Source organism: Triturus cristatus, chromosome 11, assembly GCF_964204655.1.
Source record: "Triturus cristatus chromosome 11, aTriCri1.1, whole genome shotgun sequence".
NCBI classification, from domain to species: Eukaryota; Metazoa; Chordata; class Amphibia; order Caudata; family Salamandridae; genus Triturus; species Triturus cristatus.
The window spans coordinates 4,582,587-4,606,449 of NC_140594.1; the positions used below are offsets into that span (position 1 = coordinate 4,582,587).

The following is a 23,863-nucleotide window of genomic DNA, read 5'->3' on the forward strand; positions in this document are numbered from 1 at the left end:
CTTTATGGAAGATTGGTTCAAAGAACATGTAGCTCAGGATGGTCTCTCGCCATATTTCTGTCTAGAAAGAGTTAATCGGATACCAACAGGGGCACCAAAAACAGGGGGACCCCCACACCCCCTAATAGTCAAAATTCTAAATTATAGGGACCGAGATGTACAATCCTAGTGCAGCGTCAAAGGTCCTCTTACCAAGCCGTCAAAAAAAAATTACGGGCGTCTCAACTCAAAACCGCACTACTTTTTCCAGCTAGATAAAAGATAATTCATGACAGGAAAACTTACTTCTTCGACAGCCCAAATGACACTGAGGAATGGCTGGAAGTAATGAACCTGGGCTCGGATTCAACGAGCCAGGGCCCCACCAAACCTAAGAGACACGGTTACCACCGAACTCACAAAAACACACAGGACAAAACTAAGAATGGTCCGACCCGCGACCAACAACGGATGGACAGGGTGGAGGCCCTGGCCGTGGCAGGATCCTACAGGGATAACAGCACTAAGATCCTAACAGACTCAGAGGGCAGCACCATGCACCTGGACTCGGAACATAGCATCACCCTGTTCCCCTAAATAACGTCACAGACCGTGGATGACTTAAGAGAAAACAAATGTAATTTTTCCGCATATATCATCTGCACCCATGTGGAGAGTCTGATGTGTCGGCACAGAAGTATCGGCTACAACAGTATACTTTTATAGTGTTCTGGTCATAGGTGACACTCTATGTACAACTGAACTGCTGTATTATTCCCTTATTATGCCGTACAGCATCTAACCTGTCTGGACACGTGCCACTGAACACTATAGCTGCAGATACCTAAAAAGAAAAAAGGATAATTGCATTGTCAAATATAACAGAAGTATTAGTCACAACTGTATCCTTTTATAATCCTACGTCGACAGCTGCCAAACCATAGATAATCAAAATATGGTGATGTTTTATTACTATTCATTCTAGGGCACACAGCCTGTCAGATCATGCGACACAGAGGACTATAGCAGCATTTACATATAAGAACCGCATTGTTAAAGTCAAGGTATGCATATAGGAGGCTCTATTAGTAACAACCGCTGTGTGGACGATGGCAGCGGCCCCCCCACTAAGCGAATGCACCGTTATGTGTTCTCCATCTGTTAGAAATCTTTGTTGGGCCCAGCAGAGTTCCATGGCTGAGCCAAGTATGGTTAGTTTTAAGGGAAGAGGCAACTCCTGGTCTGCTACAACTAATTGGCTCCGTACTACAGGGAGCTCCACTCACCATAATAACTTATGCCTAGAGATGCTACCACCGTAGGCTCCTACAATCTGCTGACCTGCAATGTGCGCGGGCCGGGGGCTGTACAGAAAAGACACTGTGTCCACGCACAATTGCTCAGGCGCAAAGCCCATATCGTTTTCCTCCAAGAATCACACCTTACAGACTCGGAGGCTTTGAAGATCCGTAAAAAATGGCGAGGCCATATTTACTCAACTAATTACTCAGCGTTTGCCAGAGGTGCGCCCATCTGGATCCGGCATGGGGTTCTATTTACGGAGGTAGATCGTCGCATAGATGACCAGGACAGATTTAGCCTGCTGAAGGTCACTCTTGATGGCGTAAATGTGATCCAGAGTAGTATATATGCCCCAAACTTTGAACAGGATACATTTTTACATCGTTTGGGTACAGCTCTTGTAGGGTGGGATACGATTCCCTGGATTTTAGGAGGGTACTGTAACACGGTACTAGATGTGGATTTGGACAGGTCCCACCCCCGATTGCATGGCGCTGGCGCCTGCAAGCAGGCAGATCTCCTGAAAACATGGCTACATGGTTGGGGACTGTCAGACATATGGAGACTGATGCACCCTACACATAAGGAATATGCTACTTACCAGTATGCATCTGTTCTTGGCATGTAGAGCTGCAGAGTTGTACACTTAGCATAGGTCGCCATCTGGTGTTGGGCCCGGATGTTTGCAGTTTGTTTTTCTTCTTGGACCGTCTTTGGAAGTCACGAGTTTGGTGACTCCTCCTTCGGTCCGTACTGCGCATGGGCTTCGGCTCCATCCTCAGATTGTTTTTCGCCAACAGGGAAATGATGGAGCGTAGTAATAACAGTGAGAAACCCATGTGTGTTGCATCTAAATAAGATGGACTGGAACGGATACAGGTAGCCGGGGAGGCGGGTGGGCGTGTACAACTCTGCAGCTCTACATGCCAAGAACAGATGCATACTGGTAAGTAGCATATTCCGTTCGAGGCATATGAGCTGCAGATTGTACACTTAGCATAGATTATATAGCAGTACCCAACCTTAGCGGCGACCACCGGTATCCGTTGCAGCTGTTTGAAAGAGTGTTTTTAGTACAGCCTGGCCCACCCTAGCTTGCTGCTGGGAATGCACATCTACACAGTAGTGTTTTGTGAATGTGTGCGGTGTAGACCATGTGGCTGCCTTGCATATGTCATCTAAGGGTATATTCCCTAGAAAAGCCATAGAAGCCCCTAACTTTCTTGTAGAGTGGGCTTTAGGGGGAACAGATAATGTTCTCTTTGCCTTCTGATAGCAAATTTGTATGCATTTTACAATCCACCTAGCTATCCCTGATTTTGAGATGGGGTTGCCTTTATGTGGTGGAGAAAAGGAAACGAACAACTGTTTGGTCTTCCTGAAGGGTTGCGTTCTTTGTATGTAATATAGCAACGCTCTTTTCACATCTAGTGTGTGTAAGGCCCTTTCCGCAACAGATTGGGGTTGCGAAAAGAAGACAGGTAATTCCACTGATTGATTGAGGTGGAAGGGGGTAATGACTTTGGGCAGGAACTTCGGATTAGTTCGAAGTATGACCTTGCTGTGATGCATTTGTATGTAAGGTTCCTGTATGGTGAACGCTTGTATTTCACCAACCCTTCTAAGGGAAGTGATAGCTACAAGGAAAGCTGTTTTCCAGGTGAGAAATTGTAGCTCACATTTGTGCATTGGTTCGAAGGGCGGACCCATTAGTCGTGTAAGGACCAAATTTAGATTCCATACAGGGGAGGGTGGTGCCCTGGGAGGAATTACTCGTTTGAGGCCTTCCATGAAGGCTTTAATAGCGGGCACTCTGAAGAGTGACAAATGCTGTCTGTTTTGTAGATAGGCAGCGATCGCTGCTAGGTGTAGGCGTATGGATGAATACGCCAGGTTACACCTGTGAAGATGGAGCAGATAGCATATGATGTGTTGTATGGATGCATCTAGAGGGTTGATTGTATTGTTACGGCAGTACATTACAAATCTTTTCCACTTTGCGGCATAGCATGCTCTAGTGGTAGGACGTCTGGCTTCCATGATGATGTTCATGCAATCAGGGGGAAGGTTAAGGTACCCGAATTCTAAGATTTCAGGAGCCAGATCGCCAGGTTGAGCTGAGCTGGGTCCGGGTGCCTGATTTCTCCATGGTTCTGGGTTAGGAGGCATGGGGAAAGGTGCAGTTTTTGATGTGGTACCACTGATAGTTGTAGTAGCGTGGTGTACCACGGCTGTCTGGCCCACGTCGGAGCTACCAGAATGAGTGTGAGGGAGTGCTGTTGTAGTTTCCTGACCACTAATGGAATTAGTGGGAGAGGTGGAAAGGCGTATGCAAATCTGCCTGACCAGTTCATCCATATCGCATTGCCCTTGGACAATGGGTGTGGGTATCTGGCGGCGAAGCTTGGGCATTTTTTGTTTTCGTGGGTGGCGAAGAGGTCTATTTGAGGATGCCCCCACTGTCGGAAGAATGGGTGAAGAACTTGTGGATGCAGTTCCCATTCGTGTAGTTGTTGAGTCTGTCTGCTGAGCAGATCTGCTATGGTGTTTTGTACGCCTGGAACATGTTGTGCCAGGAGAAAAATGTTTTGGGGAATTGCCCATCTCCATATGCTCTGGGCTAAGCGGGAGAGCTGGGGAGAGTGTGTCCCCCCCTGTTTCTGTATATAATACATCGCAGTCATGTTGTCTGTGCGAATGAGGACTGCTTTGCCTGAAATCTGCTTTTGGAAAGATTTTAGGGCTAGAAAGATCGCCAAAAGCTCCAGATGGTTGATGTGGAGCGTTTTTTGCTGTGGCGTCCATAGACCTTGCATTGTGAGGTGTAAGAGGTGCGCTCCCCAGCCGGAGAGCGATGCGTCCGCTGTTAGAGTCACTTGGGGAACCGGGTCCAGGAACGGCCGTCCCTTGGAAAGGTTTGTGGTGTTCCACCACTGCAGAGAGTGATGTGTGCGGCCGTCCACCAACACCAGATCCGTCAGCTGACCCTGGGCCTGGTTCAACTGTTGTGCTAGGCACTCCTGAAGTGGACGCATGTGGAGTCTTGCATGGGGCACTATGAAGATGCAAGACGCCATCATCCCTATGAGCTTCATAAACACTCTTGCTGGTAGAGAGTGTTGAGGAAGGAATATTTTGCGTAAGGCTAGAATGCTTGTGATTCTGGCTGAGTTTGGATAGGCAATACCTTTTGAGGTGTCTATGGTGGCCCCGAGATATTGCTTTGTGTGAGATGGTATGAGGTGGGACTTTTGGTAGTTCACCGTGAAGCCTAGCTGATGAAGCAGTTGGATGGTGCTGTTTGTATGTTGCACGCATTGGTGGTAGGACGCGGCTTTTATGAGCCAGTCGTCTAAGTAAGGGAAGACGTGAACATGTTGACGTCTGAGGTGTGCTGCTACTACTGCTAGGCATTTGGTAAACACCCGTGGTGCAGTGGTGACCCCGAAGGGGAGAACCTTGAATTGGTAATGTTGCCCGTCCACCACGAACCTGAGGTATTTTCTGTGAGAGGGGTGTATTGGAATGTGAAAGTACGCGTCTTTCAGATCCAGTGTTGTGAGAAAGTCTCCCTGGCAGAGGAGTGGGAGGACTTGTTGTAAGGTGACCATGTGAAAGTGGTCTGAATGTATGTAGGCATTTAGAGGCCGGAGATCCAGAATGGGTCTGAGGGTCTCGTCTTTCTTTGGGATTAAGAAATATAGGGAGTAGACCCCTAGATTTCGTTGATTGTCGGGTACCTGCTCTATGGCGTGTTTCTGGAGGAGCGAGAGTACCTCTTGTTTGAGCAGTGTGGAATGCTCTTGGGACATTGGACGGTGCCTTGGTGGGATATTGGGTGGGGTAGATGTTAGCTCGAGGCAGTACCCTGACCGAATGATTTGGGTCACCCATTTGTCCGATGTTATGGACTCCCATACGTGGATAAAATCTTGTAGTCTGCCCCCGACCGGAGTGGAATGGTCTGGGGGGAGTGAAGGGGAGTCATTGTGCGGGTGGGGTGGCAGAACGGGTATTGTTGGTTTTGCCCCTGCCCTTATTGTTGTTGCCTCTGTAACCACCTCTTTGGTTGCCCTTTGAAAAGGTATTTTGAGGAGGGGATTTGTAGGAGGTAGAGGCATTATCGGTGGAGGAGCCTCTACCTGTGCCACGAAAGGACGAGCGTCGAAAGGAACGCTTAGAGGCTTGGGTCTGGAGCGCTCCCATAGACTTCGCTGTGTCTGTATCTTTCTTCATTTTTTCGAGCGCTTCGTCTACCTTTGGGCCAAAGAGTGTTTGCTGGTCAAAGGTGTGATTAAGTATTGATGTCTGGACCTCAGGCTTGAACCCTGATATCCTGAGCCAGGCATGGCGTCGAAGCAGGACACTGGTGTTTATGGCTCTAGAAGCAGTGTCTGCTGCATCGAGGGCACACTTAATGGAGGTGTTTGTGATTAGTTTGCCCTCCTGTATCAGGTCATGAGCTTGGCGTTTGTATTTCTCTGGAAGGTGCTGCATAAGAGCCTCTAATTCATCATAGTGTGCTCTATCATATCGCGCAAGCAGTGCTTGTGTATTTGCAATGCGCCACATGTTTGCAGCCTGGTAGGCGGTGCGTTTACCAGACGCGTCCAGAAGTTTAGATTCCTTGTCTGGTGGTGGGGCATCTCCTGAAGATTGGGAGTTAGCCCTCTTTCTAGCTGTGGAGACAACTAGGGAATCTAGAGGAGCAGGGCCCTTGATGTATGCAGGGTCTGTGGGTGCCGCCTTGTACTTCTTCTCTATTCTAGGGTTTAGTACTCTGGCTCTGACAGGGTCTTTGAATACCTCTGTAGCGTGCTTGGTGACACCCTTAAGCATGGGTAAAATAGCAGTGGAACGATCTTGTAAATCAAATGTATCCAGTAGGAAGTCTTCTTCCACTGGTTCCGTGTGCATGTCCACCCCATGGTAGTGTGCTGCTCTCTGCACTAAATGGTGAAACCCTAAAGAGTCCTCTGGAGGAGACGGCCTTGATGGGTATAGGTCGTCCTGAGGTACATTGGGTACATCAGGGTTATTATAATCCTCCCATGGATCTGGGGTCCCTGGTGGAGTGGGATCCATTGGGGCGTCCCCTGGGTCATTGTCCGGGTCCCCGTCATCCGGGTCTGGGGATGGGGCCGGATCGTAGTGAGGTAAAGGTGGAGGGGGTGGTGGTGGGAGGGGGGGTGGCAGTGGGGAGGGTACTCTAAGGGGAGAAGTAGCTGAGTCCCTCTTTTTGGGTGGAGGAGGAGGAGCCGGAGCCTCAAGGCGACGCTTCTTAGTAATCACAGTCAAAAGGCCAGTCTTTGGATCTCTGGACAAAGTCTTTTGTAAAGGGTCTGGTGTAAACAGAGCCAATGGCGCCGAGTCGTCTGTCGGCACCGGCGATTTCGGAACCGGAGGTTTCGATGTTCTGTGTACGCCCTGCTTTTTGGAGGTCTCCGTGTGTTTCGGCGTCGAATGCTGTTTCGGCGCCGGAGCGTCGGTGCCGACCGATTTCTGTTTGTGTTTGGTCGGCGCCGAGTGTCCAGGCTTCGGCACCGGTGGTTTCGGAGTCGAGCTGGATTTTGCAGGCTTCGGTGCCGAGTGGTGTTTATCGGCACCGGGCGTCGGCTGGCTCGATCCCGAGCTGCCGTGAGACTTTGAGTGCTTCGACACCGGGCCCGAAGGTGGGGTGATCGAGGCTTTGGTTTTGGTTTTGCCCAGGCCGGCAGGCGAGGGAGTAACCGGAGTCTCTTTGGTTTTCGGTGCGGGGCTGGGAGGGGGCATTGTACTCACGGCCCGCTGTCCTGGTGTTACGTCCTCCAGGTCGGAGTCGTCGGCCTCGGAAGCGCTGACGATGTCTTCTCCCAGTTCGGTGTGTGTCTGCCCCGAAGCTTCGGCGTCGTCTCCGAAGATGTCCGGTGGAACTGTCGAGGATGAGTGCGCCATGGTGCGTCGAGCCTTTCGATCCCGGATCGTTTTCTTCGATCGAAAAGACTTGCAGGCGGGGCAGTCTCGAGCCTCGTGTTCCGGAGAGAGGCAAAGGTTACACACCTGATGGAGGTCGGTGTGGGGAAATTTAGACCCACATTTTGGGCACTTTTTAAACGGAGTCCTTTCCATCGGCCGGGACCGGAGTCGCGGAGGGCCCGAAGGCCGGTGTCGATGTACGGGATGGAAAAAGTGCCGCTTCGAGAGATGAAGATGATGAAGGAACTCGAAGAATCGAGGATTTTCCGTCGAGGCTGGAACCGTAGAAGTTCGAAGCCGGAGTACGAAGGATCACATCCGAGCCCGATGGCGGAAAAAAACAATCTGAGGATGGAGCCGAAGCCCATGCGCAGTACGGACCGAAGGAGGAGTCACCAAACTCGTGACTTCCAAAGACGGTCCAAGAAGAAAAACAAACTGCAAACATCCGGGCCCAACACCAGATGGCGACCTATGCTAAGTGTACAATCTGCAGCTCATATGCCTCGAACAGAATATTCCTTTTATTCGACGGTCCATCACCTCCACACCAGGATAGACAGATTCTCATGTACAAACACAATTGCCACAAATGTCAGTCAATCCACTTACTTAGCCAAAACCTTCTCGGACCACAATCCCCTAGAGCTTACACTTACCTGGGGGAAAGTGCCGATCCCAGTGCCTACCTGGAAACTGCGGCCCCAGTTGTTGGAGGATGCTACATTCCGCACAGCTATTTCCACCACCATTAATAATTACTTGTCTGAAAACTGAAATACAGCTTCCTCCGATCTCATAGAGTGGGACGCACTTAAAGTAGTGGTGCGGGGGACTGCCATTGGGCAGGTAGTGGGGGCCAGACAAGAGATACATCAACGCCTGATTAGTGTAGAAAACCTAATGAATACCTTAGAACCGGAGGCAGTGACGGATCCAGAAAAACGAGATGCCTTACAGAATGCCACATTAGCCACGCTGAAACGCTAGAAACTCTACGGGTTATTGATTATAGTGCCTTTACACAACCGAAGCACGTTGAGGCAGACAAGGCCGGGACACTACTAGCCCGCAGAGTACGGGACAGACCAGGACCGCCAATCATCACACACATCAACACACCGAGCAAAGGACCAGTCTACACTCAACTCGAGATAAATTAGCCTTTTTGTAATTATCTTAGTGACCTCTATGCGGCCCCAGCGCATCTTAATGACACGTTAATGGAAGACTTTTTCCAAAGCTTAACAATCCCCTCTCTGCCGGCGTATATACAGAAGGAACTCGCAGGCCCCATAACCCAACATGAAATCCGGCAGCGATCAAAGGCCTAAATCATAACAAAGCGCCCGGTATAGACGGTCTGCCCATAGAATTTTACGAAACTTATGTAGATGCCCTGGCCCCTAAATTAGAAGAAGTATATAAGGCAGCACTAGAGGTTGGACATTTGCCACAATCCATTATGCAGGCGCTGGTCGTCTCATCTTGAGCAGAGCACTAGCAAACCGCATACAGCCATACTTAAACACCCTCATACATAGTGATCAATGCAGGTTTTTTACCGAATCGCAGCACGTCCCTCAACACTGAACATTTACATTACATCATGACAGCTACCCCGAGGGCATATCAGGCAGCTGGCTGTCTGGCGCTGGACTTACGCCAAGCCTTTGATTCCATAACATGGGGATACACCTTCGCTGCTCTACGGCGATTATATTTCACGGGAGTACACGATACACAGAGGTACACGGCAGGGATGCCCTTTGTCTCCCCTGCTGTTTGTACTAGCGCTGGAACCCCTGGAGATAGCCCTGAGAAAATCAGCCGAGCAGTGGGGAATACTCATTGATGGCAACGCTCACCTGATTTCAATATACGCCGACGATATCCTCCTTTATTTACGCGATCTGACTGCTGAAGCTGAACCTCTCCCCACTATATTTTCCACCTTTGAAAGTATTTCCGGCCTTGCTATTAATACTACGAAATCGAATGCCTTCTATTTTCAAGACGGACCCCGCACAGACATGACACAATTCGGTATTTATACTTTACCCGTAGCTCACACAACATTTAAGTATTTAGGAATACAAGTGTATAGGGCACCGGCAGATCAACTAGAAGGCAATCTGTTGAAGGCCATGACCGCTCTACGCTCGAGTGTCGCCTTTTGGATAGCCCTATCGCTCTCAGTAATGGGGCGGATCGCCATTTCTAAGATGTTGATGCTGCCCCAGCTATTATATTTCTTCGTGAGTCTGCCCCTGGTAGTCCCACACTCAATCTTCCGCACCTTGAACACTATCCTCATAGAACTCATTTGGGGTAAGGGCCGCCGGAGAGTGAGTCTCCAGAAACTACAATTAGAGTCCCACAAGGGAGGTCTAGGGGGTCCCGATTTCATGGCCTACTACTATGCCAACTCCAGTGGCTGTCCTACTGGACAGCAGGTAGGAACCTACAAGAAATTGGATATATGTCCAGGAACACCAATGGGGTACACTACACTCCTTAATCCTGCCAAAAGCCAAAATCCCATCGGAGGGGGCCCTCACTGCTTAAGACTGCATTACAATGTTGGAGAAAAGCTCTACTGTATACTTCCGGAGCAACCCCTTATGCGACTAACATCCCATTACTGGGCATTCCCATCCCTGGGGGTGGGCTTACGAAGGCCAGACTACATGCCTGGACACAGACGGGCGTGGAGGATGTCGGGTCGTTCTTTGGCGACTGTGTCCTCCTTGACTACGACACATTCGTACAGGCCACTGGAGCACCAGAACGCCTATATTTTGCAGGAGTATCTCACGATATTAAAGAAACATGGGCGCCACAACGCACAGAAACTCCACAACATGAACTGGTTCATTTGTTGTACTACATGGGGAAAGGGGGCCACCTGGTCAAATGGATATACACAGGTATTAGGGCGCAAGCATCTATTGCACTCACTACTCTTAGAACAAAGTGGGCGGAGGATGCAAACACAGAACTCACTGATAAAGCCTGGGCGAGCATGCTCGAACATCCCAAGAGGGTATCCCGCAACGTCTAACTTAAATTCATTCAAACAATGGTACTACACAGATCCTACTTAACCCCTAAGAGAATACACCGCATGTTCCCAGAGGCCCAACACTGCTGCCCCCGATGCAGGGGTGACGAAGCGGACTTTACCCATATGTTTGGCATGCCCGTGCATCCATGACTATTGGTGCGGAATCCGGCATTCCTTGGGAGAGGTTACGCACCTAATAGTTCAGGACAGTATCCTGGAATGCCTTATGGGGCTCCGCAAACGCACTACGGCTTTGAAAGTACAATTACGGTTCCTGGACCTGGCCCTTATACTGGCTGTGAGAATCATCACCATGAGATGGAAATCCCCTAGATGTCGCTCATTGACTGTATGGCAGGAAGATATGAGACAATGGGGCAGTGCCGAAAGCGCGGCACTGAGAAGAGGCGAGGGAATCATCCCATTTGTATGGACTGGGACCATATGATGGAAGATTTTAAACAGTTGGACCTTATTCCTACACATGGTCACCCCATCCAATAACACACTTAAACTTTTTAAGTAATGTACGTCAAGAATATTTGTAGATCCTAGTCATGATACAACCGAGCACAGGCAGAGAAGGGCCAGTAATGCTATGTTGATAGTACTAATAGGCCACAAACCATACAAGTAACAGCAGACCAGGAGGGAGGGTGGATGGTGGGGGGACGTTTCGAAATGTTAAGTTCTGTTACATTTAAACATACTTAGTGCAACTACTTTTGTAGATATATTGTATTTCAATTATACACAATCATTACATGGCCCCAGAGGTGGATATTCAGCAAGGAGCCTTTGAAACCGAACAGTAGATTATGCGTATAGATGTGCCAAGTATACGTTGGGGGAAACAACAAAGAGATAAAAAGCCATATGTACTAAATACGTCACATTGCAATTCCATTGTGGTATCCAATAAAGTATGTTTTAAAATAAAAATCATACCAATCACTTCAAGCAGAAGACACATTTGATAAATCCCAATTCTTAAAATACCAAAACTGTGCCATGCCCTTGAGCAACAGGTCAACTCACTTGGTGCAGTTCCAGAATACAGCCCCCCAAAATCCTGAATCCTCACGGGCCCTATAAAAGAGAAGGGCATCTCTCTGATTGACAAACCCTCATACTTAACTCACCAGACCTGTTTGCACCACTGCGGTCCAGCTGGGAAGGATGGCTGGGCCCCGTGATGACATTGACTTGAGGGATGCACGCAGGTCAGGAAGGGGCCCCAGATGACATGGACTAGAGGGATGCATGCAGGTCAGGAAGGTGCCCCCTGATGACACCGACTAGAGGGATTCATCCAGGTCAGGAAGGGGCCCCCTGATTACATTAGACTCGAGGGATGCATGCAGGTCAGGAAGGGGCCCCTGATGACATTGAATAGAGGGATGCATGCAGGTCAGGAAGGGGCCCCCTGATTACATTAGACTCGAGGGATGCATGCAGGTCAGGAAGGGCCCCCTGATTACATTGTCTAGAGGGTAGTATGCATGTCAGGAAGGGGCCCCCTGATGATATTGACTCGAGGGACGCGTGCAGGTCAGGAAGGGGGCCCCTGATGATATTGACTTGAGGGATGCATGCAGGTCAGGAAGGGGCCCCCTATGACAATGACTCTAGGGATGCATGCAGGTCAGGAAGGGGCCCCCTGAGGACACTGACTTGAGGGATTCATGCAGGTCAAGAAGGGGTCCCTTGCAGGACGTTTACTCAAGTGATGAATGCAGGTCAGGAAGGGTATTGATTGTCTCCTCAAGGCTCAGTCACATGCAAATTAATTTCCTGCACACAACCTACCCGATGCCCTTATGACTACAGCAGGTGGGCACACTGGCAAGCCCCAGTCGGCTGATGCTACTCAGAACCACAGGTACACTTCTTTCACATGGTCTGGAAATGTTATGTGAATTTATAGAGTGCAGCTAATCACCCCGGAGGGTATACAGGCGGGAATGTCCCCAAATTGCCCAATACTGAAAAATAATCTTTGCCACTTCTAGGAAACTGGCTCTATATATACTACACCAAAATGAGGAATAGTGTGCATAGAGTCCAGGTGACCCCAGAGGTCTATAGAAAGCCCTCACTCACCAACCTAGTTGGTGACAGGCTTCATCATCGGGCACCACCAGAAGGGGCCGAATGCCTCCCCCCCCCAGCCCCCCCCCCCCCCCCGGTTTCTGTGATTGGGTGACAAGTGAATGTGAGAGTGTAGTGGTTAAAAATGCTTAGATTGTGTCCAAAAATAATGTATCAGCTGGCCAATCAGACACACTCAAAAAAGGTGTGGGATGTGTAAACTGGATAGATTGCTCAGTTATATCCCATTGTGCGAGGTCAACATGTTTCTGCCTTTATGATGCTATTAGTCAGGCATTCTTCAAAGTTAGACAGAACCTTACTCTCCGTTTGTGGTAGCGTGGGCGAGCAGTAAGGCAGTATCAGAGGACAGTGTTAAGCATTTGTTGTACACACTCAGCAAATGGTCTCACACACTCAAGGACTGAACTCTAGGCCAATTGTTTTTGTATACAAAAATATACTGTTGTTTTATTCTTAGAACCAAGCAAGCCTGGCACAGGTAAGCATTAAATATTTTACAGTATTAAGTTGCTGATTGTAGAACAGTTGAAAATGCAACAGGAATTGCCCTTTGTTTGATTTACAGGGGATGAAATAGGTTGCACTACTTAGCAAATACAGTACATTGGAATGAATAGGCTTTTTCAGTAAATTAAAGGGAAGTTACTTTTTACGATACTTTTCTAACTCAGTGCTGGATACCTAGATTCAGCACTGGGACATTTCCTGCAAACAGGTAAGTAAATACAATTTGGTTATTCGTGCGATTTTCAAAGAAGATTTTTAGATTTCAAAACTCCACACATAGAAACTTTTTGGAAGAAAATTGTCAATGTTATTCTATGAAGGAAAAACAGGTTATCGGTTCACAGGTACGTTATCGACTGTGGGAGTTAAGGTTCTGGGGTTAGACTCAGGGGTCCCCCAGGGTCAATGATGCACACTGGTGGCACCCTCAGCGGCACTAAGGCGGCAGGGTGCAGAGTGTTGAGGCCCAATATTATCCAATGGGGAACAGTGAGCCTTCGGTTGGTGGATGCTGGCAAGCAAACTACTGGGTTGTGGGAGCAAAGCTCCTAGGGTTTAGGTCAGGGCAAATAGGGAAACAAAGTAGCACAAAAGGTGCACCCTCAGCGGCACTAGGGCGTCCGGGTGCTGTTTCGAGGTTGGGTACCCTGTTGTTTTCTATGGAGAACCTCCTGTTTGCAAAAGCACTGCAGCCAGGGAGACAAAGGACTTCTGGGTGCGACCACCACTTCGAGAGGTAAGTTGGGAAGTTAGGGGTTGGTTCGGCACCGTGTGCCGTGGGGCGTCGGGTGCAGGGGTGCCTTTTGGGGTCAGATCATCTTACCAGCTCCGGGTCATGGTTGGGGGGCCTTCTGGATTTAGGCTGCAGGCAGGTCAGGGGTCACCGGATCTCGTTAGGATTGCCAGGGTGACCTCCTCGTGGTGTTTTTCCACTCGAGCTCGGGCCGGGTTCGGCGGGGGCAGAGTGGGCTGGATTCGCGGTCTACGGCTGCTGCCAGAGGTTGCAGTTGAACAAATCTGGTGTTCACGGGAGAAGCAGTCTTTGGAACTGAAGGCAGGCAGGTCCTTCGGGGTTTTTGAGGTTGCTGGCTGCAGGACACACCATGATTTGGCAGGAGCAGGTTTGAGGGGAGACAGGCTGTAAGAAACTGACCCTATATATACTGCACCAAAGTGAGGTGCAGTGTGTATAGAATCCAAGGGTCTCTAAAGGTTTGGAAGAGGTTAAAGTTAGATAGAACCTTACTCTCTAAAGTGGTAGCTTGGTCGAGCAGTAAGGCAGTATCAGAGGACAGTGTAAAGCATTTAATGTACACACTCAGTCAGCAAATGGTCTCACACACTCAAGAACTGAACTCTAGGCCAATTGTTTTGTATAAAAAAAATATACTGTTGTTTTATTTCTAGAACCAAGCAAGCCTGGTACAGGTAAGCATATAAATACTTTGCCGTAGTAATTGACTTGTTTGAACACAGTTCAGAATTGCAGTATAACTGAAACTGGTTTTGATTACAGGTTTAAGAAAGCAGTTTGCAACACATTGCAGGTATAGTACGTTCAAGTGAATGGGCTTTTTAAGTAAAATGCAGTTAGTTACTTTTCAGATTACTTTTCTAACCACAGGACTGGATCCTAGATTCAGCCCTGGGACATTTCCTGAAAGCAGGTGAGTAAATGCATTTTGGTTAAAGGTATGATTTTTAAGGAATATTATTGTATTTCAAAAGTTGACACTTAGAAACTTTTTCATAAAGAATCACCAATGTTATCCTATGGGAGGAAATTCACTTAGCAGGTAAGTTAGGTTATCGTTAGTTTTTCTTACTCAGTGCTGGATCCTGGATTCAGTACTGGGACATTTCCTGAAAACAGTTGAGAAAATGCGTTTTGGTGAATCGGCTGATTTTTAAGGAATATTTGCAGTTTTCAAAAGTCGACACTTAGAAACTTTTTGAGAGAAAAAGTGTCAATGTTATCCTATGAGGAAAAATGAGTTATTGGTTTCAAGGTAAGTAATCGGACTTTTGAGTTAGGGTTCTGGGGTTAGACTCGGGGGTCTCCCAGGGTCAGTGATGCACTGCTGTTGCACCTTCAGCAGCACTTGGGCGGCCGGGTGCAGAGTGTTGAGGCCCAATGTTATCCTATGGGGGACAGGGGACTCCGGTTGGTGGCTGCTGGCAAGCAGGCCACAGGGTTGTGGGAGGAAAGCTCCTAGGGTTAAGCTCAGGACCAAGTTAGCACCAAAGGGACACCCTCAGCGGCGTTAGGGCAGCAGAGTGCAGGGTGCAGTTTTGAGGTCGGGTGCCCTGTTGAATTCAATTGAGATTCTCCAGGACAAAGAAACACTGCAGGCTCGGGGACGAAGATCTTCCAGGAGTGACCACCACTTCGAGGTGTAAGTTGGGATGTAGAGGGATGGTTAGGCACTACTGGGTTGGGCACACAAGGCCGTGGGGCGTCGGGTGCAGGGGTGCCTTTGGATGTCGGATTTTCTTACCCGCTCTGGTCGCGGTAGGGGGGGGGGCCTCCTGGATTGAGGCTGCAGGCGTCGTCTGGAGGCTTGAGGCAGGTCAGGGGTTGCTGGATCTCGGGTCAGGATCGCCGGGGGGACCTCCTTGTGGTGTTTGTTCACTCAAACACAGGCCGGGCACGACGGGTGCAGAGTGTGCTGGATTCGCGGTTTCTGGCTGGCACCAGAAGCTGCAGTTCAAACACGTCCAGTGTTCACAGGAGAAGCAGCTTGGAAAGTGAATGCAGGCAGGTCCTCCAGGGTTTTTGTGGTTACTGGCCGCCGGACACGCTGGGGTTTCGCAGGAGCAGGTTCGAGGGGAGACAGGTGTGTAGGGCAGGGGCCAAGTCAGTGGGCGTCGTCTTCTTGTTAGCTCTGCACGGCTTCTCGTCCCTCTTTTCTTGTGGTTTCTGGATCTGAGGAAGGAAGGTTCAAGGTGCCCCTAAATAATAAATTTAGGGGCGTTACAGGTAGGTAAAGGGCAGGGACCAATGGGTCCCTTCCCTGGGGTCGGTACACCCCCTATTCTGCCACTCTCCAGTGGGAGGGGGCAGAAACCTGTTCCTGGTTGGCTTGGTCCCCCCATCCATAAGATGGCGGGGACTCGAGGTTGTGCTTCACCTCGCCTCCCCCACCTTAGGGGTGGAGTTGGTAGAGGTGGGCACACCTCTCTTCCTCACTTTGTTTTTCCCCGAAAGGTCTACTGCCCAAAGGGGGGGGGGGGGCAGAACCAGTGGGGACCAGTTGCTGAGTACAGCAAGTGGTCTGGAGAGCTTCACAAAGGCGGCATGCCTTTGAAGCTTCTCCTTCGTGAACCCTGCCCATCCTGGGGAGGAGGCTTGGCACCTCGCCCCAGGATGTGCATTGTTTCAGGCCCCCGAGAGCAGCAAGCTCTCGACCCAGGGATCCAGAAACATGTCTGGTGGTGGCAGCCTGCGTAGTCACTCAGTCAGGTCACTGGTAGTTGGTCGTTTTTCAGGGGGCATCTTAGATGCCCTCTGTGGTGCATTTTACATTAAATCCCACACTGGCATCAGTGTGGGTTTAATGTGCTGAGAAGTTTGATACCAAACTTCCCAGTCTTCAGTGCAGCCAATATGGTGCTGTGGAGTTCGTAATGACAATCTCCCAGCACCATATACTCTTAATGGCAGCGCTGCACTTACAGGGCCCAGGAATGGACCTGGGCACTGTAGGGGTACAGGGCTCATGCACCTGTACCCTCACCACTGGCATAGGGTACCCAGCTAGAGGGATGACTGATGTATGCCAGGGCAGCGGTTTGTGGGCATGGCACACAGAGATATGTGCCATGTCATCTCTTTGTTTTGTTCTGCACCCAGACACTCAGCCTGCAAAGGCAGTGTGTGTGTGTCAGGGTACAGGGCCTCTAAGGGTAGCACAATAAGTGCTGCAGGCCTTAGGGGCCTTCTCTGGTCACAGTGCCATGGGTAGGGTACCTATGGTACCATTTACAAGGGGCTGACATTTGGCCAGAGATGACAATTGGGTTTAGGCTTCAATGTAGGTTTAGGGAAAGAACACAGGTCTTGGGCACCTGGTTAGCAGGAGCCCAGGGCACACAGTCTAAGAACATCAGCAATTCAGCAAAAAGTGTGGAGGCATACCATGCAAGAAAGAGGGCACTCACACCACTCTCTCTGAAGTGCTGGAGAGGCTGGTGGCTCCATACCCTCCGGGGAGTCCTGGACGGGGTGTCAGTTTGTAAAAGAAAGAAGACGGGCACCTCAATCAGATGCATCTGCGAGACAGCAACCGCGCCACGTCCACTCTGGCCGTGTACAGTGTCCCACAAATATTGAAAAGCAGTTCATACCTATGACAATGGCTTAGTTTTTACATTTTACACCGCTGACACCAGGAATAATGTGGGTTTATTGAAATGAGGAAAGACAGAGAAATGCTAGATAGCATAGGTGGTGGTGATGACACATTCAGCGACCTACCAGTAGAGGACAGACAGACAGCACCTCCTAGTTTGACCAGGTCTACCCTTGAAGTACAACCAACCTCTCATGAGTTACCGCCTTTACCTTCACTTGAACTGCTCTGTGTCTGCTGTCAAATGGCATCTGTGGATAAAATTCAGCATGGAACATCTGCAAACCTGAGAAAAAGCCACACTCAACGAGAACCAAGTGTCTAATAAATAATGTGTGCTTTTCCTTTTTCTCTAAGGTAAGACAGAGTTGGACCAGATATCTCAGTACATCTGCTTGTTTGATTAGGCTGATCAACAACACCTAACCATACCATCAGGTGGGGTTTGCAAGGTAGTCAACACTTGGTCTGTTACTGAATAGACAAGTGCTGAAGACAAATCAATAATTAGGAATTCAAACAAATTAGAGATGACAACAAATTCTGAACTAACCTTTTCAATGTTCAGGTCTTTCATCTGAAGAACTAAGTCCTCTACCGGTCGCCGCGTGATTTCAGGAGGCGAAAACTCTTCAAAATCGCTAAACACTGCTGAAGAATACAACCTGATGAAAAAGAAAGTGTTTAACTAACTTTATACCAGAAGTCACACTCAGTATTGGAACTTAGGTTAAACCGAAATACTGCAGATTTAACAATCTTCAGGCCAGACTTTTAATACCCTTAAAATGAACCCCCGCCCACCCCAATATTCAGTGGCAGGTTTATGGAAACTGACACATCCATACACTTACCGATACTTCAAGCACTCACTGAGGATGGACAAGGAAACAACCCATGACCATCGGCCCCCAGTAAACGTACGTCCAAGAGGTTTTCGTCTCACAAACAAGTGAGAAGTCGAACGGATGGACTTGCTATCAGTGTCTGAGGAACGCTCACTTTCCAGTGTCACCGAGAGGCAGAGAGTTCTAGGGACCTTTCCAAAGGGAAGTCACTACAGACTATTCCTGGTACACTCAGCCTCTCCTTCCATTCTACTCACTGCAACTTTAGACTTCACTGGGCTAGCACCGAGAAATATGAAACCAAATCTGGAGCCTAACCAGGAGATCTGTGGATAATGGCTCTATCAATGCATCATCAGCTAACTCTTCCACATCAGGGGAAGGTGCTTCAAGGCAGCAATCCTTCGCAAAGAGATCCCACTGACATCATACCAGAACTTAGAGGCAGCTGAAGGTTTACACTGGCCCGCAGTAACGCTGGTGTTTGGTAAACTATTCATGACTTGGACTAGCATCACAACTACCGCTTACCACGCTCCATACACAACCCCTCAAAGCAATGAGAAGGCTAGTCAAGGTGCTCGACTGAAGAAAAGAGCCCCGACGTGCAGCCTTAATCACCAGGCTCTTACGCAGATAAAACCATATGTACATACACGTTCCCCCTTGAACATAATGTTGCATTCGATTAGAACTAGGGAGGAGGTTGGACAGAAGACAGATGAGCCTTTTACTAAATCACAATTTGAAGCTCATTTTTTATTTTGAAATTGTAATATTCAACGGGTTTGTTTAGATGAATTGTGCACCTTAATCGTAACCAGCTTGTTACAGTTCAGGCGTGCTTCTAAGGTGCACAGTGAAGCTTGCCTGGAAGTGCTTAATGCAGACAATGGCGGTGAGCGGTGCAGAGACACTAGTCGCAGATTGTAACTATCTTGTAGAAGAGAGAGACGATGCCACAGACCAGACTGTAGAGCATCGACTGGCACTGAAGGTCGGGCGACTGCCTACTGTTGGAGAATGTACTGTGGCCTCAAGAGGAGGAAGTAAGTACTACTGAAATTCCACAATACAATATTTAAGCCCATATTTCCATCTACCCTCAGTCTGAAGAGAATTAAAATAGTGTTTTTTCAGATGAACCATATTACACATTTGTATGGTTTGTATAGTTCAGCTACCTAGGGATTATGTTAGAAGGATAGCTTACTTAGCTCACGTTTGTTCTGTGGGATGCAATTTTCAGAGATCAGTTTACACTGTTAACTGAAAACTCTACTCACCAGGCTGCAAAGACCAGAAAATCAGGAAGCACCAAAGTGCCAGAACTTAGCAAAACCCAACATATTAAACCAGAATGGAAATCTCTCCATTGGCCCTGGTGGGGGAGTTCAGGATAAAACTGAAAGATACTAGAGAACGCCTATATCATTGTAGGGCTCAAGAAACAAGTGATCTCTCAGCAGCTGAGAAACTGTGGGCCACCATTGGTTTCACTAGAGCCAAATGAAATATAGCAAGGATGTGGAGAGCTACCTCTGCACCGACACTGCGGGACTGGTAATAGGACATGGATTGGTGCATGCAGGCGGAGAAGGTAGTTTATGAGGGGAGAGGGTGTCTGCATAAATGGACGAAGGTGTGGGGTAAATGGAATGAGAACAGGGGGAATGCTGTGTACACCTGTTGGGAGATTTAATTTGAATGCTGAGGAGCAATAGAAGCGACGGTAATAGCACTGCCGAGAAAGATAGTGGGCAGGGAGTAGCGCCTGGGACGCAAACAGCACCTGTAAAGGCTCTCTGTCGATGTATCATAATGCTGTATAGGCTGATGGTAGCGGTCATTGCTGTAGTGCGTTTTTTTCATTGCAATAAAAAGTTGTAAAAAAAACTAATTGTAGGGCAAATGTGTGTCCTACCTTGATCCTCTCCTTCGGTACAGGCCCTCATCTGTAGCTCAGACTCAGGGCCTTCATCAACCGGTATAGTCCTCGGCAGCGGGTGATAATGCAATAATCACAAACTACGCCTACTCTTTTTCATCGAAACATGGATGGATTAGATTGCGACTCCATTCTGCAGGAGCTAGTTCCATCTTCCTACAAGCATCCGCCAAAAAGATCAACCAGAAAAAAGGAGTTTTAGGAATCATTTATTTACAAAGAAACAATACCTGTTTACTAGCTTCCATGTTTCCAATTCTCTGGGGCAGAAAGGTTATCGCTAGCTCTTGGCAACACCATAGGCTCCTGCATAATTTCATGACTCACTTTGAATTAATGTGCTTGGCTGCAAGAACTCTGCAAAATATCCATTACCGCTATGATGAGCTACTTATTCTCAGTGATTTTAACATCAGGCCGAGAACCTAACCAACCCTATGTTCAATGAAGACCGGAATATATTGAAATATTTTAATTCTACGCAGCAGGTGTTTGGCACTTGCTACATTGCTGGCCATCTATTATACCTAATCTTTGCTGCTAACAACTCGGTTTAATGTACAGCCTCTTCAGAAATCCCCTGGTCTGACCAGCCTCTTTGTATTTTTGAAGTTTAATGATCACCACCTCAAAGGCAACTAGCCCTACCCAGTGAACGGTAATAAGAAACCAGACCAGGTCTATTATCTTTTCAGCTACGGCTGCTTCTACCAAAACTTGTAACTCGTTTGCCAGACATGTCGATTCTACAGACTATGACCTTAGTGTCTTCCTTTAACACTAACCTAAATTCTATTCTTGATGACCTTGGCCCAACTCAAGACCAAACTATTAATCATAAACATGGAGGGTGTAAATGGGTTACCCCACCCCTAAAGAGAGGAGAAATAGCAGCTAAAAGAAATCCTTGAAACTATCTAGCACAAGAGTAAAAAGTCTACAGCTAAAAAGCCAGGATGGCCGACTGAGCAGACGTACTTGATCGGAGCTCTGGCAACAAGAGCATAGAGTGACCCCCCCCCCGCTATTATCCTGAAGCACTTGCGGCTGACCCGGGTAATCCTTCACCAACCAATGCGATCTAGCCCGTGGGCCTCGCCGACCGATATTGTGGAAGCCAGTGGGCTGAAGCAGCCTGCTGAGCCAGGAGCTCAAAAGCGGGCATTGATACGCTCAGGTAGGCACAAGGGCTGCCACAGCGGATAATCGCTCTGCACCGAGAACACCCATCTGGGGGACGGCGTGGACCGGAGTGGTGTTCGTCCCCGGATTACTGTATTGTTGGAACGGTTCGAGGGGGGGAGGCAGCAGCCCAGAGCAACATCGTAGGGCCATGAGGGCCGTGGCCTGAGCGGGAGACGACACAGAGGAGGCACAGTAGGAGGAACGCAGCCCCTTCTTATTGCATGATATAATACTCTCAGTGAGTTGCCAGCATTGATTGCAAGATGTGTCCCTGGAGCGAAAGAGTTGGCCGTTGGTGATTTGAAAAGGTGGGCCATCCTTAACTAACCCCATGAGCATTAAGTGTGACTAATATTCTCCGACCTGGACCGAGACATCACAGTAACCGAAGTGGAGAAGGCCATCCATGATCTGCGCGGGAGTGGGGGGGGGGTTCAGGGGGGTATGGGGTGGGGTGGGGTGGACGAGTCGGGCCCCAATGGGATCCCTATAGAATTATTTAAAGTAACGGCGAATGCGACCGCCCCTTTTCACAGACATGTATCGAGAAATAAAGAGTTAGAAATTCTTCCCAAGGATCATAGACTGGCTAATATCATCGTCCTCCACGAAGCGGGTAAACCCGCTGACCTGTGTTCCTCTTATAGGCCCATTTCGCTGCTTAATTGTTATGTTATATATATTTATATCGTGCTCAGCTACTCGGCAGAGTGTCCCGGCGCTTGCAGAGGTAAAGGAAAAAATGTAGCAGGAAGATAACTAGAAGAGGAAAGTTTTCAGCTTTTTCTTGAAGATCACATGATCCTGAATGCACCGTAGCGCCAAGGGCAGAGCATTCCAACCCAGGCTAGCTTTCCTGACAAGTGAACAGCTGCCCAGCTTTTGGCGGTTGAATCTAGGGGTCTGCATCAGAAGTTGAGAGGAGGAACGCAACTGTTTCACTGGATTATAAAAGGCAAATCTCTTCTGAAGGTAGATGGGACCCCTGCCATAGAGAGCCCTATGGGCAATGGCCAGCATTTGAATTGGATTTGGGACTCCACTGGGAGCCAATGCAAGGAGCGCAAATGAACACGCACACTGCACCTATTTGACAAGCCTAACAGGAGTCGGGCAGCGGAGTTTTGGACTACCTGCAGTTTCTTTAGGAGGTAGCCAGGAATGACCACATAGAGTGCATTAGCATCATTTAGGCGAGATAAAATCAGGGCACGGACCACAATTTCTTTAGCAGGCCCGGGAAGAAACTTTCTCAGCGGTTTCAAGGTGCCGAAACAGGTCCCGACGAGCTTCCTGACTTGTGTGGAAAAGTTCAGGTTCTCAGAGAACCAGACCCCTAGATTTTTTGCAGCATTAATCCCTGCACTAGGCAGGGGGAAGCCAGAGGGCCACAGCTTCTCTCTGAAGTCGACAGGAAAGGTCCCGTACAGGAAAACCTCCAACTTCCCTTCGTTGCACTTCAGCTGAACCTGGGCCAGCCAATGGAAGACAGATGCTAGACAATGTTGCGCGGACAGGACTGATTCATCATCTCTTCCCCAAGAAAACAGGAGCTGGGTGTCATCAGCATAGGCCATCACCTTAGCCCCTAATGACTCCGCTCGATAAACCAGCAGCGTAACATGGATGTTAAATAGGAGGGGACTAAGGGATGACCCCTGCGGGACACCAGTAGCCACCTGCTGAGGCACAGAGGCACATGGAGAAAGCCAGACCTGAGCTTCGAGAAAGGACCTGATCCAGCCACAGACAGAACAGACAACGCCAATCTCCAAGAGGCAGTTGAGGAGCAGGGAATGGGGCACTGTGTCTAATGCCGCCAAGAGGTCTAGCATAACCAAAGCTGCGCTCCCGCCGGCAGCCAAACACTCCCGAATTGCCTCTGCCACCTCTAACAATGCTGATTCTGTGCTGTAAGCTGCTCGGAAGCCAGATTGTGCTGGATGTAACAGGCCAGATACCTCAACAAAGTTGGTAAGCTGGTTAGTAACTACTTTCTCGCAAACCTTAGCTAAACTTGGCAGGAGCGAGATTGGACGGTAGTTCACGGGTATCGATAGGTCAAGAGACGGCTTTTTAAGAAGAGGGAGAATCAGTGCCTGCTTCCAAGATATCGGGACCGTGGCCTCCTGCAGGGACATGTTGATGATTTGGTTGACTTCAGGATTTATAATGGCAGCGGCCAGGTGTCTGGCGGCACAAGGGTCATTGGGAGAGCCCAACTTCAAGGCTTTATGAATTTTGAGTGTCAGATAGATCAATTGCGCAAAGGTTGACAATGTATAGGCCGTACCAACAGCCAAACGGCCAGACAAGGAAGCTGTAAGCCCCATAGCAGGGGCGGAGAAAGTAGCTTGAATGCTGCATATTTTGTCCACGAAAAACGTAAAAAGCGTGTTGCACCAGGACTCTGAAACTGGCGTCGCGCGCACCTGAGCGCTAGGTGACATAAAACTTTGTACAATGGCAAATATTTCCTTTAAATTATTATTAGCCTGGGCAATGCGTGAAGTGTAGTAGTGGCTTTTAGCGACCATAATGGCAGCGTAGTAGCTTTTTAGGTCTCGCGCCTAGCGTTATACTGCGCAGCAGTGTTCGCGTAGTG

The 23,863-nt window shown here is 48.8% G+C and overlaps 1 protein-coding gene across 2 annotated transcripts in view; it reads right to left on the reverse strand.

Annotated features, from left to right (window-relative positions):
* The window catches only part of DHX37 (DEAH-box helicase 37), a 536,866-nt gene that overhangs the window by 186,510 nt on the left and 326,493 nt on the right, over positions 1-23,863 (reverse strand). For both annotated transcript variants that reach the window (XM_085634634.1, XM_085634635.1), the window contains exon 17: positions 17,831-17,942. In XM_085634634.1, coding sequence (XP_085490760.1) covers positions 17,831-17,942 — 112 coding nt within the window. The remainder of the gene's footprint in view (positions 1-17,830; positions 17,943-23,863) is intronic.